The sequence below is a fragment of the Entelurus aequoreus genome, linkage group LG13 (genome assembly GCF_033978785.1).
Source record: "Entelurus aequoreus isolate RoL-2023_Sb linkage group LG13, RoL_Eaeq_v1.1, whole genome shotgun sequence".
Taxonomy (NCBI): Eukaryota; Metazoa; Chordata; class Actinopteri; order Syngnathiformes; family Syngnathidae; genus Entelurus; species Entelurus aequoreus.
In genome coordinates this window covers 31,863,300-31,884,013 of record NC_084743.1, presented here as the reverse complement: position 1 = coordinate 31,884,013, position 20,714 = coordinate 31,863,300, and the positions used below count along the sequence as shown (strand labels likewise).

The following is a 20,714-nucleotide window of genomic DNA, read 5'->3' as shown; positions in this document are numbered from 1 at the left end:
ACAAGCTATTTCTACATAAATGGTGTGCTTACCCCAAATAAACCTGAAAAAAACGTCCCAGCCAGCTGGACCAAACACACAACTGTCCTGCGAGTGAGTCACATTTTATTATCGATCATGATACACGCAGCACGCCATGCGTATTATTACAACTACAGTGCGGCCAGCTGTGTACAAACAAAACATGAAATGTGAGCTAATACTTTACAGATAATTGAATATGATTATTAATGTTTTTTAGTCAGTACATATTGGTGTTCTATCCCAGTGTTGTGCATTACAAACTCAAACGTGTTTCGTGCTGACGCAGAAGCTAGCTTATCACTTGCTGTAGTTCATACTTGCCAACCTTGAGACCTTCGAATTTGGGAGATGGTGGTGGGGGGGGGTTTGGGTTGGGGTGTGGGGAGACGGGATTGAGGTGGGCGGGGGCGGGGACGGGGTTTGGTGGTAGCGGGGGTGTATATTGTAGCCCGGAAGAGTTAGGGATGCAAGGGATTCTGGGTATTTGTTCTGTTGTGTTTATGTTGTGTTACGGTGCGGATGTTCTCCCGAAATGTGTTTGTCATTCTTGTTTGGTGTGGGTTCACATATTTACAACAGTGTTAAAGTTGTTTATACACCACCCTCAGTGTGACCTGTATGGCTGTTGATCAAGTATGTCTTGCAGTCACTTTTGTGTGTATGCAGAAGCCGCATACAACATGTGACTGGGCCGGCACGCTATTTGAATGGTGAAAAAGCGGACTCGTCGACATGTTGTAGAGGACGCTAAAGACAGTGCCATCACGGCACGCCCTTAATATTGTTGTCCGGGTGAAAATCGGGAGAAATTCGGGAGAATGGTTGCCCCGGGAGATTTTCGGGAGGGGCACTGAAATTCGGGAGTCTCCCGGAAAAATCGGGAGGGTTGGCAAGTATGCTGTAGTTAGCTTTTACGGCTAATACTGTAGCACAATTACAGATAGAAACCAGCATTACAATAAAAACATGCTTACTTGCTTCAAATAGATTCGTGAAATGATGATTCCTGAAAATAATCACTTATTTTAAGACTTTGTGAACACATTATTTGAAAATGGTAGGATTAAACTACTTTCCATTTCATTTTGTCATTACCGAAATGATCATGTCGCCACCAAAAAGTTACCATATGTTTCTACCATGAATTGATTAAAGTGGACCCCAATTTAAACAAGTTGAAAAACTTATTCGGGTGTTACCATTTAGTGGTCAATTGTACGGAATATGTACTGTACTGTGCAATCTACTAATAAAAGTTTTAATCAATCAATCAATCAATTCGGGTGTGCTAGCTTATTTTGACCATAGCTAAATAATGCTAGCAAGCACATGGCTAGCAAACACATTTTTGAAGAGGTTTACACTCATAAAAACATGTTGAATAAAAGCTGAACAAGTTGAAGAGAATATGTGTTCGGTAGTGACAGTTTTTAAGGATACACATTGAAGTGACTTACCATGCAGCCATGAGTAGCACAAATGCAATGTCACTTCCTGGTCAAAAATGTGGGGGTGTGGCCTAAATTTAGAATCAGCCACGCCTCTAAAACTCTTGTGTTTCGGTAGTGACATGATTTTTTTGAGCACAGTTTTTAAATCTATGTCTTTCAACCTTCGTTTGAACTTAATCATAAAAATCTTTTAAATTATACCATTGAAACAAATGTAAAAAATGTTTTAAGTGTTAATTTCATAAATTGAAATTTAGGGGTCAAGATTGAGGACTCCAAAAAAGTACCCTATAAAAGATCATTTGGTATTTATTAGAGATGTCCGATATTATCGGCCGATAAATGCTTTAAAATGTAATATTGGAAATGATCGGTATCGGTTTCAAAGTTATCGGTATCGGTTTGAAATAGTAAAATGTATGACTTTTTAAAACTCCGCTGTGTACACGGACGTAGGGAGAAATACAGAGCGCCATTAAACCTTAAAGGCACTGCCTTTGCGTGCCGGCCCAGTCACATAATATCTACGGCTTTTCACACACACCAGTGAATGCATGCATACTTGGTCAACAGCCATACAGGTCACACTGAGGGTGGCCGCATAAACAACTTTAACACTGTTACAAATATGCGCCACACTGTGAACCCACACCAAACAAGAATGACAAACACATTTCGGGAGAACATCTGCACCGTAACACAACATAAACACAACAGAACAAATACCCAGAACCCCTTGCAGCACTAACTCTTCCGGGACGCTACAATATACACCCCCGCTACCCCCACCCAACTCAACCCCGCCCACCTCAACCTCCTCATGCTCTCTCAGGGAGAGCATGTCCCAAATTCCAAGCTGCTGTTTTGAGGCTTGTTAAAAAAAAATGCACTTTGTGACTTCGATTCCTTAAGTAATAGGAATTGGTACTGTATCGTTTCAAATGTGAAAGCTACCCAAGCCTACATATAACACAAAGCTAAGATGTGGATGTTTTGTTCTGATAGCTTAGAACGGGGGTGTCAAACTCATTTTATATCGGGGGCCACATGGAGAAAAATCTACTCCCAAGTGGGCCGGACTGGTAGAATCACGGCACGATAACTTAAAAATAACGACAACTTCAGATTGTTTTCTTTGTTTAAAAATAGAACAAGCTCATTCTGAAAATGTACAAATCATAATGTTGTTGTTGTTGTTTTTTTTTACTTACATATTTGCGGTTAATAGTATTCTGGCTGTTATACTTTCTGAATATATTATGTGATAATGTTCATCAGTCAACTCATTGGTGTTAATATTCAATCCATCAAGATAAAAAATAATATCAAAATCAAATAATGGCTTAGAATGTACTGACCTACATTGGATTGATTTTAGCATTTCCAATAATAATACCAATAATGGATTAGAATTATATAGTGGGTTTTTTCCAGACACTCAAAGCACTTCACAGTGAGAACTGAGAACCCATCATTTATTCACTCCACATTCACACCTTGATGGTGGTAAGCTCCATTTTTAGCCTCAGCGGTCCTGTAGACTGACTGCCAATTTGCGCCTACGGTCCCTCCGACCACCACCAAACCTTCATTCACATTCATACACCATTGTGAGCGGCACTGGGAGCAAGGTGGGGGACACAACGGCAGTGACTAGGATGACGAAATGCAAACCAAATGTATGCATATATTTATGTTTGTGGCTTTTGCTTCATAAAATTTGTACACTCCTGATTTATGGTAAAAAAAAAAACACAAAAAAACTGGCAATCCATTATCATTAAGTGAAAATTTAACTTTATGGTCATAATGAGAAGTAAGCACTCACCTCCAAGGCCTATACCGAGACCAAGACAGACCACTAGGATGATACATGCAGCTATGATCAATTCCATGCGACGAGCCAGCAGTTTTTGCTTCCAACTTTTGTCCATATCGTCTTCTGTCGACACAACAGCAACACTTTTACGTTTCCTATAATAACTTTCAGTAGTAGTCATGCTATTATTAATAATGTTAAAAAGAAGCGCATCATCACTAGTGCGATTGTTTTCATATTTTAACCTACAATTCAACTGTTAATATTTTACTTCCCACTAGAGAAAATACATCGCAGCACTGTATGTTGTATATGGAGGTTCATTTTGTGTTTGTATTATGAAAGCTTTTTTTTAATTTTTACACTGAATTTGGTATTGAATTTTTGGGGTTTGAATTTTATGAACGGATTTTTTTTCCCACATCAAATTATGCTGACAGTCTCAGTAAATGTGTGTGTTTAAAAATTCACTTTGTTTAAATAAAGTGTTTTAAAATGTATCGTGTAAAAATTCAGTGTAAAAAAATTATTGTGTAAAAATTCAGTGCAGAATTATTTGTTGCTTCAAAACTCAAGACTCATTTCCGATAATTTAAGACTAAGGCAATTGATCCTGTTTCAAAACTTGCCAATGAAGTGAGGAAGTGGTCCTTTTGAGTTTTGACGCAACAAATATTTTTAAACTGACTTTTTTTTACACTGAATTTATTTGCACTTAATATTATTTACCATATTTTCCGGACCATATGGCGCACCGGATTATAAGGTGCACTGCCGATGAGCGGGTCTAGTCAGGTCAATTTTCATACAAAAGGCGCACCGGATTATGGGGCGCATTAAAGGGGTCAAATTATTATTATAATTTTTTTATTTTTTTTTTAAACACTTGCTTGTTGTCTACAACATGTAATGGTGGTTCTTTGGTCAAAATGTTGCATAGATTATGTTTTACAGACCATCTTCAAGCTACTTTCTGACAGTCGCTTCAAGATGCGCCGTTTTGTGGGCGGTCTTTTACGTGGCTCACCTTTGGCAGCGTCTTCTCCCCGTCATCTTTTTTGTAGCTGTGTAGTGTGCAAGGACGGGAGTGCAAGAAGTGTCAAAAGTCGGAGCTAACTGTTTTAATGACATTTAGACTTTACTTAAATCAATAACGGAGCAGCATCTTCCCATCTGTGGCTCACTAGTGCAACAACAACGCCGGAAATGTGTCCTGTGAAAAGCCGTCAGACCGGAACTCTCTAATAACTAAAGTTCCTTGGGTGAATAATGTAAACTCACTACACCGGTATGTTTTAGCGCTTTCATGGCGAGTTTACTGACAGATATAAGTAAGAACTTTACACTACTTTGTATTAGAAATGGAAACAGCGGAGGATGAATGTCCCATGATAAGAAGATAGAGAAAAAAAAGCTTATCGACTAGTGTCGACACCGACTACAAAGGTGGACGCGCGCAAATTTTCAGGACTTATGCAGATCCCAAATACAGGTCAGCAGGTACCAGAAGGTAAGAAAACTTGCTTTTGCATAATATTGCAAAACAAAACACCAGATAATGTCTTACCTTATACACACCATAATAATACTCGTATGTTGAAGCACATCAAGCGGTGCGGCTTCATAGCTTACCAAAGTTTAGTAAAACTACTAAAACATTCTGATAGATTTTTGAGTGCCGTGTGTGATGTTCTACATTTTCAATGGAACATATAAAATGTTGGTGTTGTTTACTTGAGTCATATTGCAATCTACACGTATCTCTTATGTGTGACTGCCATCTACTGGTCACATTTATCATTTCACCATGTACCAAATAAAATAGCTTCAAGGTCGGTACTCACAACCAAAATTATTTCGTACATTAGGAGCACCGTGTTATAAGGCGCACTGTCAATATTTGAGAAAATGAAAGGATTTTAAGTGCGCCTTATAGTCCGAAAAATATGGTACACTGTTATTTTCTAACACTGAATTTTTTTACACTGAATCTTTTATACACTGAATTTTTATACACTGATTTTTTTTTACACTGAATTAGTATTCAATGGAATTGTCAACATTCTTGATGTACAAAAAATTCAGCTCACCGAAATTGAGTTACAAAAATTCAGTGTCTAAAAAAAGCTTTCGTAATAAAGACACTAATCAAGTTGTTTAGTTGTAGATGTTTTGGCTGTGCACATGCAAGCATTAAGAGACAACTATAGGTGCAATAATTGATACATTTTGGAAATACAAGGTAACAGTCAATCATCATCACTCTGGAGCTCCACGCAAGATTTCACCTGCTAGACTTTTTTTATGGAAATGTGCACATTCTGTCTCTCCAATAAACCCTACCATAAATGCATCAGACTGTCCTTGTCTTTATGAACATTTTATTTACAAAATCAGCAGAGGATCAATATGTAATCTTCCAAGTATACACGTGAAATGCCTGGAGGCGGACGGGCTAACCTGCTAATAACCACATGCGCCAAGCAAGCTGCCTCTTCCAGCCAAAAAAGCAACATAAGCAAGCTGACATTAACAAACTAGAGTCTTTGTTACAGTCATAGTCACAAAATGTATGAATGTAGTCACTAAAGTGACAATCAAACATTTCTAAGACTATCACCTATTGCTTCATTACATCCATGCAAACCACCTTCTGTTGTTGTTACAGTATAATTACTGTACTGGTCACGACTTACCAGAAATAAATGGCTGCACTTTGGTGACCGGCATGGTTGGACTACATGCAGTTGAAGTTTGGGACTCTGCAGGTTTGCTCAATTTGTTCTCAGAATACGAGTCAGCATTTAGACTCCCCAGGGGGCTGACGTTTATTGTGTTTGGGGTCTCTATTGTGGGGAGGTCTTCCTCCGTCACAGAGACCAATTCCACCTTGGAAGAGTTCGGTTGCTCAGACGCTTCTACCCTGAGTTCCTAAAAGTAAACAAACAAGAGAAAATAAATCATGAGAGAAACATGAGTATTTGTATTTTTGTGTACAAAGGGGCAACATCCTGAATATTTAGAATGGAAAATAAAGTGTGAGAAAACAAGTAAGTAGACCAAAATGTGGCAAATTTCTCTTCATATGTAGTAAATGAGCCTTGAAAGGGTTGCACATGTCGCACTAATGCAGTGGTCTCCAAACCTTTTGATTTGGAGGCCGTATCGGGCTAAAAAAAATTTGGTCGAGGGCTGAAAGCCGAATGAATGTAAAGTAAAAAAAAAAATACCCCCTTCTCTTTTCAATGTGTTTTCTTTATTTTCATGACTATTTACACTGTAGATTGTCACTGAAGGTGAGTTTTTCCTTGCCCGTATGTGGGCTCTGTACCGAGGCTGTCGTTGTGGCTTGTGCAGCCCTTTGAGACACTTGTGATTTAGGGATATATAAATAAACATTGATTGATTGATTGATTGATTGATTGATTGATTGATTGATTGATTGAGTGTGTAAAGGATATCACCACATGGGCTCAGGAACACTTCAGAAACCCACTGTCAGTAATTACAGTTGGTCGCTACGTCTGTAAGTGCAAGTTAAAACCCTCCTATGCAAGGCGAAAACCGTTTATCAACAACACCCAGAAACGCTGTCGGCTTCGCTGGGCCTGAGCTCATCTAAGATGGACTGATACAAAGTGGAAAAGTGTTCTGTGGTCTGACGAATCCACATTTCAAATTGTTTTTGGAAACTGTGGACGTCGTGTCCTCCGGACCAAAGAGGAAAAGAACCATCCGGACTGCGCAAAGTTCAAAAGTCAGCATCTGCCCAAGGCATGGGTAACTTACACATCTGTGAAGGCACCATTAATGCTGAAAGGTACATACAGGTTTTGGAGCAACATATGTTGCCATCCAAGCAACGTTACCATGGACGCCCCTGCTTATTTCAGCAAGACAATGCCAAGCCACGTGTTACAACAGCGTGGCTTCATAGTAAAAGAGTGCGGGTACTAGACTGGCCTGTTTGTAGTCCAGACCTGTCTCCCATTGCAAATGTGTGGCGCATTATGAAGCCTAAAATACCACAATGGAGACCCCGGACTGTTGAACAACATAAGCTGTATATCAAGCAAGAATGGGAAATAATTCCCCCTGAAAAGCTTCAAAAATGAGTCTCCTCAGTTCCCAAACGTTTACGTAATGCAGTAATTTCCCCAAAAATATTTCTAAGTGGAATTGTTGATCTGAAGTAATTCGAGACTTAAATAGGTCAATAATTTAACATTGATTTTGATTCATTATTATTTATGGAGTGATGACAGCATAAAAGAAAAAAAAAAAGCACCTGCATGCAGCTTTGTGTTATTAAAGTCAAACATTGCAAATGCTTTCTTGTTACATTTCACCTGTAGGTATTTTTTTGTGTTTTTTTAAATAGTATTTTTTAGAACGTACCATGGGTCGTTAAAAAACTAGCTGCGTGCCACACTTTAGACACCTTTGTTCTATTGTATAGTTTTTATACAATAATTATCTAAGTTTGTTTTTCTTTTTAAATAGCATGTTATGTTAAGGAGCAACTACTAAACCAGAAGAGTCGAGACATGCAAACCTACTGCTTTAAAGAGCTGAAATTCCCATCACTGGTCGGTTGTAGGCTCATTTTATTACAGAAAAAGTTATTACACAATGTGCAATGAATTCCAATTATTTTCTTAATCTGCTTTGAAAAAACTCTTATTCATCCTATACAATGTATTTAATTTTGTGTTCCACCACAAATCTACGGTACAAATACGTCACATTAATTTCCATAATAGCATAATTATGTAGCCTTACTGTTGAGGACGTCTGGGTTTCATTCACAGCGGTGTTGGTTACAAGATCTGTAAAAAAGGGAAATCAGATACGAAGGACATAGTAGGTAAAAAAAAAAATCATGACCAAACGAAAAACACTGATTCATTTTCAAATCCAAACTTACTGATGTCAGCAAAACCCTTGGTCATGATGACGTAATCCGTGACCCGTACATTCCCTAAAAGTGTATTTCAAGAAGACTTTGCTACCTCTTCCTTATTCCACGTGTTCTGTCTGCGTACCCGAGTGTTGTTCCGGTAGCTGTGTGCAAAGGACACCTGAGCAGGTGAGTGCTCCCGCTTGGAGCGAGGATCAAGTGACCCTGCATCTCCGCACTCCATAGGTAGAGTTACATACTCGCGTGTCCCCCAAGTGTCCTGGGAATTAAAAGCACAATTACACATTATTACAATGACCAGATGCTTCCAACCAGCTGGTACAAAAAGTGACAGAGGATGTTATTTACCAGTGACTGAAAATCCGGAAATGCATTAATAAGGCCAAAGGAATGACTAAATATCCAAAATGTCCAATGGGTTTGTTAAACGTCGTCTTCCACTTGTCCCCTTCCCGTATACAAACCTTGTGAAAAACACTGCACAGGTCTAGTTTAGTGAAAACCAGCCATCCAAATCCCCATACACGAATACACACATACGCACACACTCAAACACATTTACACATGCTCCCCTGCTCGGTGGGGACCTTCTGGGTCTAGTCCCTGCGCATCCCCCGTCTGGGGGGGGGGCTCCTCTGTGCCGTGTAGCATGTGGCGGTGCTGCACAGTGGCCAGCTGCTGGCTGTCTCCTGCTTCTCCCGTGCCTTGTCCTCGGCCAGGCGTGTCTACCGCTGGCCTGCCTGGCAGCACAGTCTTGGGGGTCCTTTCGCTGGCCGGCCGACCTGCCTGCGTGGGGCCGGTGGTCCCTTGTTCCCCAGGCCACCTGCAGTTTTGGGAGGGGCTTTCCTGCATATACTGGGTGACAAATATACTGTACATACAAACGTACATACATACGCTCATTCATACAAACATACACACATGCATACGTGATGCCTTCACAATGTGGAATATATATGTTTTTTTTGTCAATCGCTTTTTGTTGACAGATGTTATAGCCGTTTTCCATCCATGTTAGTGTAAAGACAGAAATGAAGAGCGGAACTATTGTGTAGTGAAGTAGTTGCCCGTAGGTCCCTTTTTAGGTGTGGGTATTTCCTCCCCCTCCCCTCAGAGGAAACTTGGGAAGCTTCAATGATTGTTCGTGTCTTCACTCTTAAACATTGCCTGTGTTTTCCAGGTTAGTAATGTTGTGAAATATCTCAAATGTAAACATTTGATAATTAAACACCCTACAATTCAAATGTAATATGGTTCAGCGACAGAGATTGATGTTTTAGTGCCTTTAGACTTTAATACCACCGTGTGTTAGCATCTAGCTAGCTCTTCTGTGCGTGTGGGTCAGTTGAGAGCAGTTAACCCTTTTTATGCCAACCGAAGAGCACTGCAGTGTGTATATATAGTTCTGTGTTGTAGAGAAATACTCTTCTATCTCTATTTCACACAAGGTCATATTATTATCTGTGTAAATATGTTATTGTTGTTTCTTATATTTGTAAATAGATAATGAACTGAGTTATGTGGATACATTTTGTTTGACTCCAAGTATACTTCCCAAGGACATTTCATGTCTAAATGATACTTCCCCATTTGTAAAAGAGTCTATTACTCAAGATGTTTCTGTAAAAACACTCTATAGAAATGTGAATATACAGAAGTATATATCATTATAATAGCTATTGTGCTATGGAGAAGATATGTTTTGAGAATGTAATTGAATTTAGAGAATATTAATTATATTGTTATTGTGGATTACAGGAAATATATATAATGTGTAATAAAGAGAGGAAACTTGGGAAGCTTCAAGGATTGTTCGTGTCTTCACTCTTCTTAAACATTGCCTGTGTTTTCCAGGGGTTAGACTATGAACACAACCTTTTGTCTACTGAACTCACACGCCTGTGAGACCGGTAACACATACATACTGTACATACATAAGCACATACATACATAACGCACATGCATACATGCATCCGTACATACCCACTTACATACATTTATAAACACATACATCCACACACACATTCACTGTACAAACATACATACATACTGTACATATAGAAGCACATATGCATACATACACTCATGCATACAATCACGCTTCATCAAACATATTCACAGATACAAGTGTATACACTCATACACCCGCATCACAAAACACAGCACACTGCTGAACCTTAACCTGTTTTTACTATAACAATGTAAAAAGCAGAGGTGTGGACTCGAGTCACATGACTTGGACTCGAGTCAGACTCGAGTCATGAATTTGATGACTTTGGACTCGACTTGACAAAATGTAAAGAGACTTGCAACTCGACTTAGACTTTAACATCAATGACTTGTGACTTCACTTGGACTTGAGCCTTTTGACTTGACATGACTTGATACTTTCCCCAAAACCCAAAGATTAAAAAGTTATTTGGGAGCGCGCCGCTCCGTATTTTTCCTGTTCTTCGTCTGTGTCTATCAGCGTGTTGTTCCTGTCAGCTGGTGTGCTCTCAGTACAACAGCCAATCAAATTAGATCTACGCTATTTTCATCCCACAGCTCTCATCCAATCAAATTGCAGGACAACCAATGAAGAAGAATTGTCAATCAATGCGGCAGTGAGAAACAATTATGCCAAAGTTAATTTCGTTCGGGTATTAAAACTACGACTCGGTCAACAAAAAACGAATAGCCCTATGCAAATCATGCAGTTGGAATATTATAGACGGAGACGTAACAACTTCCAACTTCGTTCGACATTTGAAGATGCACAAAGAAGGGTAAGTTTTGAATGTAAGCTAACGTTTATTGGCTAAGTAACGTGACTTTTATTTGCTGTGTAGTTAAATCAGTGAGGCTGTAAACTCACTGCTAACGTTATAACCATAGACATCTTATAAGGGTACGCAGCATCGCGCGCTACTGCCTACAGGCGCAGACGAGACGCGGGGCCGCCATCTTGGAGTGGTGATCCGCTCCACTAGTGCAATTCATTTGGCAGGAGCAATGAACTGTCAGCGCATTTAATTCATTTTACCTCACTGAATACCACTGATTTTCACGCGCTTTTTTGTTATATGTGTAGCTATGATAAAGGACACATGTTTTGGCGTGTTTTATTATTCATAGTTTGCTTAACAGTAATATAATATTCTTATACGCTATAAGTGACCAGACGTTCGAGATCAAAACTGGGAATATAATCCAAGAGAAAGGGGAAAAAACGGTCAGCTATTTTTAAATTGAAGAAATAATATGATTAGGTTATATATACATGCGTATATCCTACATAAACAATGTATGAATACATTAGATATCTATATATCTTATAGACTGTATCTCTGTTGCTGCAGCAGCAGAGAGTTTATTCTGTCTTGACACTTTGTATTGATATTTTGTATTACATTCTTCCCTTAAATGATCATGTTTACAGTCATTGTTTTATATGTATTTTTTATGTATGTCGCTTTGGATAAAAGCGTCTGCCAAATACTTCAACATAAACATATATAAACACCTGTAAGTCTTTATATCAGCTAAAACCACCAATCTGTTTCACTGGATTCAGAATAAAACCAAATTCTGTCTTACCCAACAATGTTAGTATTTGAATATTGTTACTTGAAGACTTATTCCTGGTTACAATTATACTGTTAAGAAAGTATTGTCTTATATTTTGCCTAAAATGAGAATGCATCATAATCAGTGGCGGCTGGTGAATTTTGTTTTAGGTGGGGCTGAAAGTTTGTAAACCAAACCCATGTAGGGGGGTCATCCTCCCCCAGAAGATTTCTTTGTGATTTTCACATACAAATATTAAAGATCTTTGCTCCTTCTCAACTCTGTGGTAATATTATTTTCATAAAATACAACCAATAGTACATTAATATTAAATCTTACTTGTGAAAAGTAATCACCCGATTTCTATTTTCAACAGTCCGCTCATTTGAGTTGGAAAACGCTGAACACCATCTTTGTTTTCTACCTGTCAACTGTCAGTTTAGGCTGCTCGCCGGCTCCTCATCACCACTTCAAGATGGCGGCCAAATTGCTCGTGTCACAGCAGCCAATGCTGCGTCTACTTATAAGATGTCTATGGTTATAACGTCATTGCAAACACGGCAATATGTTGCGTCCACTGCAGTTCGCTACCTTATTCATACTTTTTGTCAAGTGATTTTTTTTAAGCAGGGTTGCATGAGGTACCTATACTTAACGTTACGTTAGTCAATGTATCACACAAAGTAACGTAACGTTAGACGGCGATCAGCAGCACCGCGTATTTTAGCCACCTACAAAAACACAAACATAGTCAAATAAAGGTCAGTTAAAATGTATACTATATTAAGAATATGTGAACATATTGCATAGGGCCCTGACATCTAAAAAGTACAACTCTGTTCATTGTTTTGTTCATGTTTTTGTTATGTTTTACATATGTACGCACACATCAACACACATACAGTATGAGATGAGATCAATGAGATAAGGTAAGAACAGGATAGAAACTGCTGTGGAACTACCGGTAGTTACAATGCAATGTGCCAAGGAAATACAATGTTAACACTTTTGTGCAAATAAGTACAGTTGCACTTGTTTTTTCAAATGTGTTTATTCTGTAAAGGAATGAGTTAAATGTTTAAAATGACTGGATAATAGTGCTATTATGAAGTGCAATGTCAGCACTATTTTTTTCCTGCAATTTCAAATGCACTTGTTTTAATAAATGAATACAGCGTTTTAAAAGCATACACAATCTGTGTAAATATATTAGTCTGTGGTTAAAAGGACTTGAAAGGACTCGAAATTCAAAATGCAGGACTTGGGACTTGACTTGAGACTTTCCAGTCTTGACTTTGGACTTGACTCGGGACTTGCCTGTCTTGACTCGGGACTTGACTCGAGACTTGAGGGCAAAGACTTGAGACTTACTTGTGACTTGCAAAGGAATGACTTGGTCCCACCTCTGGTAAAAAGTAAATATAGCCTGTTCTTATTTCTCCCCCTTTCCCCCTTTATTCCCTTTCTTATGTAATTCAAGTATTCATTACATGTATGTGAAGTGTTGTTGCATTTGAAGCGATTGTAATGTTAATAATAGAGGTAAATATTATTCATTACCAATAGTTTTACTTCTATTTGTATTTTTATTGTTCCATTAATGTTCATTGTCAATACTGTGTTTTTACTATCTACTTCATTAATTTGTTCATCTTTATAATTTTTTTAATCATATTTGTATTGTATTTGCCGATGTTGTCTCTGTTTTATCCCCGTCTTGTCCATGCAATTTCCCTCACTGTCTTTTTTTCTTCCTTCTACTTTCTATCCCCTCCTGGCTGCTCCAAACACTAAACATATCAAAACATTTAATAAAGTCAAGTACAAATAAGGCAACAAGAGAAGTATCCCAAACTTCTCTTTTCTAAAGAAAATCTGTACAGCAAATATGGGCATCTACATCAACAATATGATTTGCCTGAGTGGCTGGACAGGACAGATTAAAAAAATATACTATTGCCACATATTGGTAACCCCAGGACTGTTATTTTTTCACAATATGTTGTTTGGGTTAGCACAACGCTACACTGACTACACTGACGATCTACATTTCTGCCAGTGGTTGCTCGGATGGGCGGTACATCTGACGCTACTTTTCTGAGCATGCGCGGTTTTTGCTTGGTGGTGAGAAAGAATTTGCCATCAATCCCACGTGGGTGCTTGGCATTGTCCGTAGGTGCTCGGGCCCCGAAGCTCCCACGGGATCGGCGCCTATGCTGACTGCCTACAACTGCCTGTAACACTCAAGAGTTCACTGCTGCGTGCATTTTAAGCTTCTCGTTCGATTTTTTAGCCGTTGGCAAATCAACGCTTCGCCAAGTGTTGGGAGCCTAGTTTGCATGAAAATGGCGTGTTCCAAGTTTGCCAGCTCCGGCTGAATACCGGGAGTTTGTCGGGAGAAAATTTCTGCCGGGAGGTTATCGGTAGAGGCGCTGAATACCGGGAGTCTCATGCTAAAAACGGGAGGGTTGGCAAATATGTTTTGATACCCCAACCGTACCCCACACCACTACACTAAAAGTATAGTGGTGTGTTTTGCACAATGTTAACAACTTTAATGATGACCTGCGCAACGCCATTGATAAAAATTGCTAAAAAGGGATCTAAAAGGCGTACCGTACCCTCTGGTTTACAGAAGAAACCAGAGCTCTTAAACTATCATGTAGTAAAAAATATTTTTTTATTATTATTTTTTTTAATTTCTTGTGCGGCCGCGGCCCGGTACCAATCGGTGCACGGACCGGTACCGAGCCACGGCCCGGTGGTTGGGGACCACTGCTTTAACGGATTTAAATTGTTTAACAGGCAATTAACATGCATACATCCTGACTCCTTTTTGACCCTCAGTCAATTCCGTAGCGTTGGAAAATGTAATGGCGTTCAGTGACTGTTGAGCCACAAACTCGAAAGTAGCGAGCAGAAATGAACAAAGTGGAGGGTACAATATGGAAATCTCATGTTCAAAGCCATGGCAAGTTGTTCTCCCGACAAGAAAAGACTATTTAATCTTTGATCACCTAAGACGACATAATTTAAGTGAAAGCGTGCTGGCATGCTTTGACGCTTGCAGGGAGGTGGAGCTTTACTTTCGTGTTTGGATTACGGTTGAGTGCATTGTTAACGTAAAATGTAGATTGCTACATAAATTGCTTTAGTAGGATGGGATAAAAGGTCAGCAGAAAAAAGACGGTAAGCAGGAAGTCTAGAGTATTTTATATCGAAGACTTTTACGTCGTCAAGACACCTCTTTTTTTACAAATCACTACACTATATACTTCCGGCTTTACAATAGTGCATACTTGCCAACCATCCCGAATTTTCCGGGAGACTCCCGAAATTCAGCGCCTCTCCCGAAAAGCTCCCGGGACAAATTTTCTCCCGAAAATTTCCCGATTTTCAGGCAGAGCTGGAGGGGGCGGACCTGAGTGAGGACAGCCTGTTTTCACGTCCGCTTTCCCACTATATAAACAGCGTGCCTGCCCAATCACGTTATAAAACGTGAAAAAAAGACAGTATAACATACATCCATAAACGTGGATGGATGCATGTGAAAAAGCGCAATATATTTATCTGTACAGTAACCTATTTATATATTCACCTTGCTTTTTTTTTATCTTGCACTACCATGAGCTTATGTAACAAAATTTTGTTCTTATCTGTACTGTAAAGTTTAAATTTGAATGACAATAAAAAGGAAGTCTAAGTCTAGTCTATAACATCTATGGCTGGATGGCTTTCAGCAGTACAGGACCTCCCATTGTCTCGTGTCCTCCTTGTCGCCTCTCTGCACCGGCCGTGAACTCTGAAGCGTCGTGTGCTATCTGCACCACAAAGTGGCGCCAATGGGCATACCAGGTGAAGTCAGACTGTTGCGCTAACTTGTAGTTGATCGTTTAAATGTGCTAAATTTACATTTAACAGCATATATATCTGTATGTAAATAGCATGAAAGCATAAAGGATGACGTGAGAAGTTTTGATTTATCTGTGTTGGCCCTGCGATGAGGTGGCGACTTGTCCAGGGTGTACCCCGCCTTCCGCCCGATTGTAGCTGGTATAGGCTCGACCCCGAAGGGAATAAGCAGTAGAAAATGGATGAATGGATGATTTTTTTAAAAACAACGTTACACAGTGAAATTAGTGTTATTTCTACTTTTAAAAATAGTGACAGAATAGAACGAGGATGGACAATTCAACCCTTAACTCACTCCTTTCCTGCAAAATAAATTTCACAGATGCTGCCCACACCTATGCTCCTTCAAAGGCTGTGCTTCTGGCTGCAAAGCATTGTACTTTCAAGTACAACAGTGAGTAGATGAGTGTTATGTGTGTGTATATGTGTAAATAAATGAACACTGAAATTTAAGTATTTCTTTTATTTATATATTATATATATATATATATATATATATATATATATATATATATATATATATATATATATATATATATATATATATATATATACACGCCACCGTTCAAAAGTTTGGGGTCACATTGAAATGTCCTTATTTTTGAAGGAAAAGCACTGTACTTTTCAATGAAGATAACTTTAAACTAATCTTAACTTTAAAGAAATACTCTATACATTGCTAATGTGGTAAATGACTATTCTAGCTGCAAATGTCTGGTTTTTGGTGCAATATCTACATAGGTGTATAGAGGCCCATTTCCAGCAACTATCACTCCAGTGTTCTAATGGTACAATGTGTTTGCTCATTGGCTCAGAAGGCTAATTGATGATTATATATATATATATATATATATATATATATATATATATATATATATATATATATATATATATATATATATATATATATATATATATATATATATATAGCTAGAATTCACTGAAAGTCAAGTATTTCATATATATATATATATAGTGTATATATATATGAAATACTTGGCTTGAATTCTAGCTGTAAATATACTCCTCCACTCTTAACCACGCCCCCGCCCGTGTCCTCCTTGTCGCCTCTCTGCAGCCTGCCTTCGTTCCCACGTCACAAGCTGTGTGTCTCGTCTTCCCGTATTCCCTCTGGTTCTCTGGCTGCTTCTTGGATCTTGACCTCCAGCCTGGACACGGACTCTGACGCCTCGCTATCGCTACCTGCCTGTCTCATGGACCTTCGAGCCTGCTTTTCCCCTCCGGGACTTCCACCTCTCGCTCAACACACAACAGTTAACTCACACACATAGACGCACACTTACACAACCTTTTGGCTTAGTCACACTCCATACCCTTGTTTACTAATATTTCTTATGTATATATATATATATATATATATATATATATATATATATATATATATATATATATATATATATATATATATATATATATATATATATATATATATATATATATGTACTGTATATACTATGTTTATCACTACTGTATGTATAAACATAGTGATTTATACATTGACTGGATGGATCTTTTTTTCACCAAACAACATAAATGCTTTTCTTTTCCTGTTTACTATTTGGCTCATTGACCAGAGTTGAATGTTTTATTTTCCTTGATGCATTTTCATTAAAAAAAATATGTATTTGCTAACTATAACTATTCTTTTTTCAGGTCAAATGTAGTGACTGTTTTACTCCAGCAAATGACACCATTATAAGGCACCAACACTGTATCAGTGCAGTGTCAATACAGCCAGTGAGTGTGCCACATGCTCACACGGAGTCATTTACACACCACTAGTCAATACACAGTAGGGGTACAGTATGTGATTATGCATTTTTCTATATAGATTCATTTCTAAGTAAATAGCCAATATTGCCAAAACTTAAACAGATATTTTTTCTTGAAATTCTTTAAGATAAATGAAAACATTTGTTTTTACTACACTTTTATCTTTTTATCAGAATAAAATACAAAGACAAAGATTGTAGACGAACAAAAACATATTTTTTTTATCAATATCATTGTGAACAGTTTACTAATGTGTGAAGTCACAATACACCTCAAATAATACAATTATTCCCCGTTAATGCATACATTTGTTTGAGCAAAATAAAGTCAATAGGGCAGAATAAGTAAACAAAAACTACTAGTGGATCTCATTTAAATACAGTAATGTTGCAACTTATTCCCTGACTTTGTAAATAATAGAAACATACAATATATTACACAATGAAAAACACAAATGTTTGTGGGAAAAACAATGTAAACAAAAACCTGATCCTGACATCTGAGCCATCCATCAAATGTAAATGTTGGAGTTCATGTTTCCCTCAATGAACCGCAGCTCCCTGGTGCCGGCAGCATTAATGCTCATAAGACACACTTATCTTGGTACAGACATTTAGACCATAATAGCTTTGTGTTGCACACAACCTATCACCGATCTATGGACTGACCTCCATATGTATTCTGATCCAATTGAGAAAGGATGTGATCCTGGTGTAAACACCGGGCTTGTTCCTTTCAGCACAGCCGATGCCCCAACTCGTTGCCCCAACCAGCTTCCACAGAGATGAGTCTTCACAAGCCAGAGGACCCCCGCTGTCCCCCTGAGGAAATACTTCCAGGTAAGACATTTACTGTGCAAACAGAAAAAACTACAAGCACTAGAATCAAACTATCAATACATCAGTATATCAGGCATGGGTGATATGGACTAAAATATACACTATATTGCCAAAAATATTTGGCCACCCATCCAAATGATCAGAATCAGGTGTCCTAATCACTTGGCCCGGCCACAGGTGTATAAAATCAAGCACTTAGGCATGGAGACTGTTTCTACAAACATTTGTGAAAGAATGGGCCGATCTCAGGAGCTCAGTGATTCCCAGCGTGGAACTGTCATAGGATGCCACCTGTGCAACAAATCCAGAGGTGGAATTTCCTCTCTTCTAAATATTAGAAAGTCAACTGTTGGCTTTTTTATAAGAAAATGGAAGAGTTTGGGAACAACAGCAACTCAGCCACCAAGTGGTAGGCCATGTAAACTGACAGAGAGGGGTCAGCGGATGCTGAAGTGCATAGTGCAAAGAGGTCGCCGACCTTCTGCACAGTCAGTTGCTACAGAGCTCCAAACTTCATGTGAACTTACAATTAGCCCACGTACAGTACGCAGAGAGCTTCATGGAATGGGTTTCCATGGCCGAGCAGCTGCATCTAAGCCATAAATCACCAAGTCCCATGGAAAGCATCGGATGCAGTGGTGTAAAGCACGTCGCCACTGGACTCTAGAGCAGTGGAGACGCCTTCTTTGGAGTGATGAATCACGCTTTTCCATCTGGCAATCTGATGGACAAGTCTGGGTTTGGAGGTTGCCAGGAGAACGGTACATTTCGAACTGCATTGTGCCGAGTGTTAAATTTGGTGGAGGAGGAATTACGATCAACAATGTCCCCACAAAGAAGGATAGCGTCCGCACAACTTAAATAGTCTTGTTTGCCAATACAAAGCAGGTCATGAATTGATTAACGTGGACCCTGACTTAAACAAGTTGAAAAACGTATTCAGGTGTTACCATTTAGTGGTCAATTGTACGGAATATGTACTGTACTGTGCAAACTACTAATACAAGTTTCAATCAATCAATAAATCAGGCAATAGCACTCAAAGGAAGGCGTGAAGCTGCTACAGGAAAACACCAACAAAACAGGAAGAGCCACCAAAATAACAGCGCAAGACAGGAACTAAAGCACTACACACAGGAAAACAACAACAAACTCAAAATAAGGCACAGCAACCTGGTGGAGTTTCATTTTTTAACGTTTTCTGCTGGTGGTGTACCTCTGTATTTTTTTATGAAAAAAATGTGTTTTGGCACAAAAAAGGTTGAAAAACACTGGTCTATATCATGCAACCTTACAGTATATCATTCTCTTTTATAGCCATTCAATATCACCTGACAGGCGTCAATTCCTCCCTTCAGGTATCCTGCACAGACCATCCATGGTGAGATGAGGCCCTGGTGGATCTCTGGCTGATTGCAGGTCTTTATGGAGAGGATGGGCACCATGGCCGAGTGTAGAAACATTTCGCTATCACCTGAAAATCCCAGGCACTTTTCAAGAGAAGTACATAGCTATTGTAAAGAATATGTTTTTCTGAGGTGAATCGGATCTTGTAACGCTCACCTTTGCTCTTACTTGCCCCCCATCCAGAGATCCAGCACTCAGTACCTTGCTCAAAATTCTCCCCATAGTTAGGCAGGCAGATGGGCTCCACAAATCCTAAAGTTTACAGAATTCTTTAGTTATGGTGTCCCGCAACGGTCCATGCTTGGACCACTGTCATTGTTTGATTCCCTTAGATGATTTAATACTATTTATAAACATTCTTGTCACTCTCCAATGTCATGAAGACATTTTCTAATTATCAATGAAACCAACCATACCCGGTAGTGGTGTGACGATATACTCATCTCTGGAGACGAGATGATTCACAATATTGGGTTCACAAGAACAAAGCGAAATTAGATTTTAACACTGAGATATATTTTTTTATTTAGCTGGGTCACAAAACAATACAGGTGCACTTTAAGTATTTGATAACTTTGTATCCATAAAATAAATATAACATGTATTTTTTTAGGACCATTCGCATCTGATATTGTAGCTGTCATGTGTATCAATAATATAACTGTATTGTTTTAGCCATTTGACACCCCAGGCGAGAGTGAACTCCCCACTCCCCTCCAGAAAGGTTTACCTCCCATCCCCAGAGAAAAGTCTATATGCAGCATTAGTTAGTAATTATTTATTGGACATGTAAAGACATCCATTCATCCATCCATTTTCTAAAGACAAAAACATGCAATTTGAAGACAAAATATAAACAATTTAAATAATTTCCCTTAAAAAAATAATAACTTAACACTTACAAATATAGCGCAAATAGCAAATAGCCACATGCTGGTAATTTTCTCTCCATTCAATAAATGGCTGTGGAAGTAGTGGTGATGGAAACTTCTTCTATC

The 20,714-nt window shown here is 38.7% G+C and overlaps 1 protein-coding gene across 1 annotated transcript in view; it reads right to left on the bottom strand.

The window, feature by feature from the left end:
* Positions 1 to 20,714, bottom strand: part of tmprss3a (transmembrane serine protease 3a) — a 107,996-nt gene that overhangs the window by 51,955 nt on the left and 35,327 nt on the right. Inside the window, exons 11-21 of the mRNA XM_062067187.1 lie at positions 19,873 to 19,968; positions 19,641 to 19,799; positions 18,139 to 18,291; positions 15,511 to 15,585; positions 8,778 to 9,070; positions 8,455 to 8,474; positions 8,340 to 8,396; positions 8,222 to 8,275; positions 8,077 to 8,123; positions 5,991 to 6,225; positions 3,304 to 3,417 (exon numbers count right to left, since the gene is read on the bottom strand). Of these exons, the coding sequence (XP_061923171.1) occupies positions 3,304 to 3,417; positions 5,991 to 6,225; positions 8,077 to 8,123; positions 8,222 to 8,275; positions 8,340 to 8,396; positions 8,455 to 8,474; positions 8,778 to 9,070; positions 15,511 to 15,585; positions 18,139 to 18,291; positions 19,641 to 19,799; positions 19,873 to 19,968 (1,303 nt within the window). The remainder of the gene's footprint in view (positions 1 to 3,303; positions 3,418 to 5,990; positions 6,226 to 8,076; positions 8,124 to 8,221; positions 8,276 to 8,339; positions 8,397 to 8,454; positions 8,475 to 8,777; positions 9,071 to 15,510; positions 15,586 to 18,138; positions 18,292 to 19,640; positions 19,800 to 19,872; positions 19,969 to 20,714) is intronic.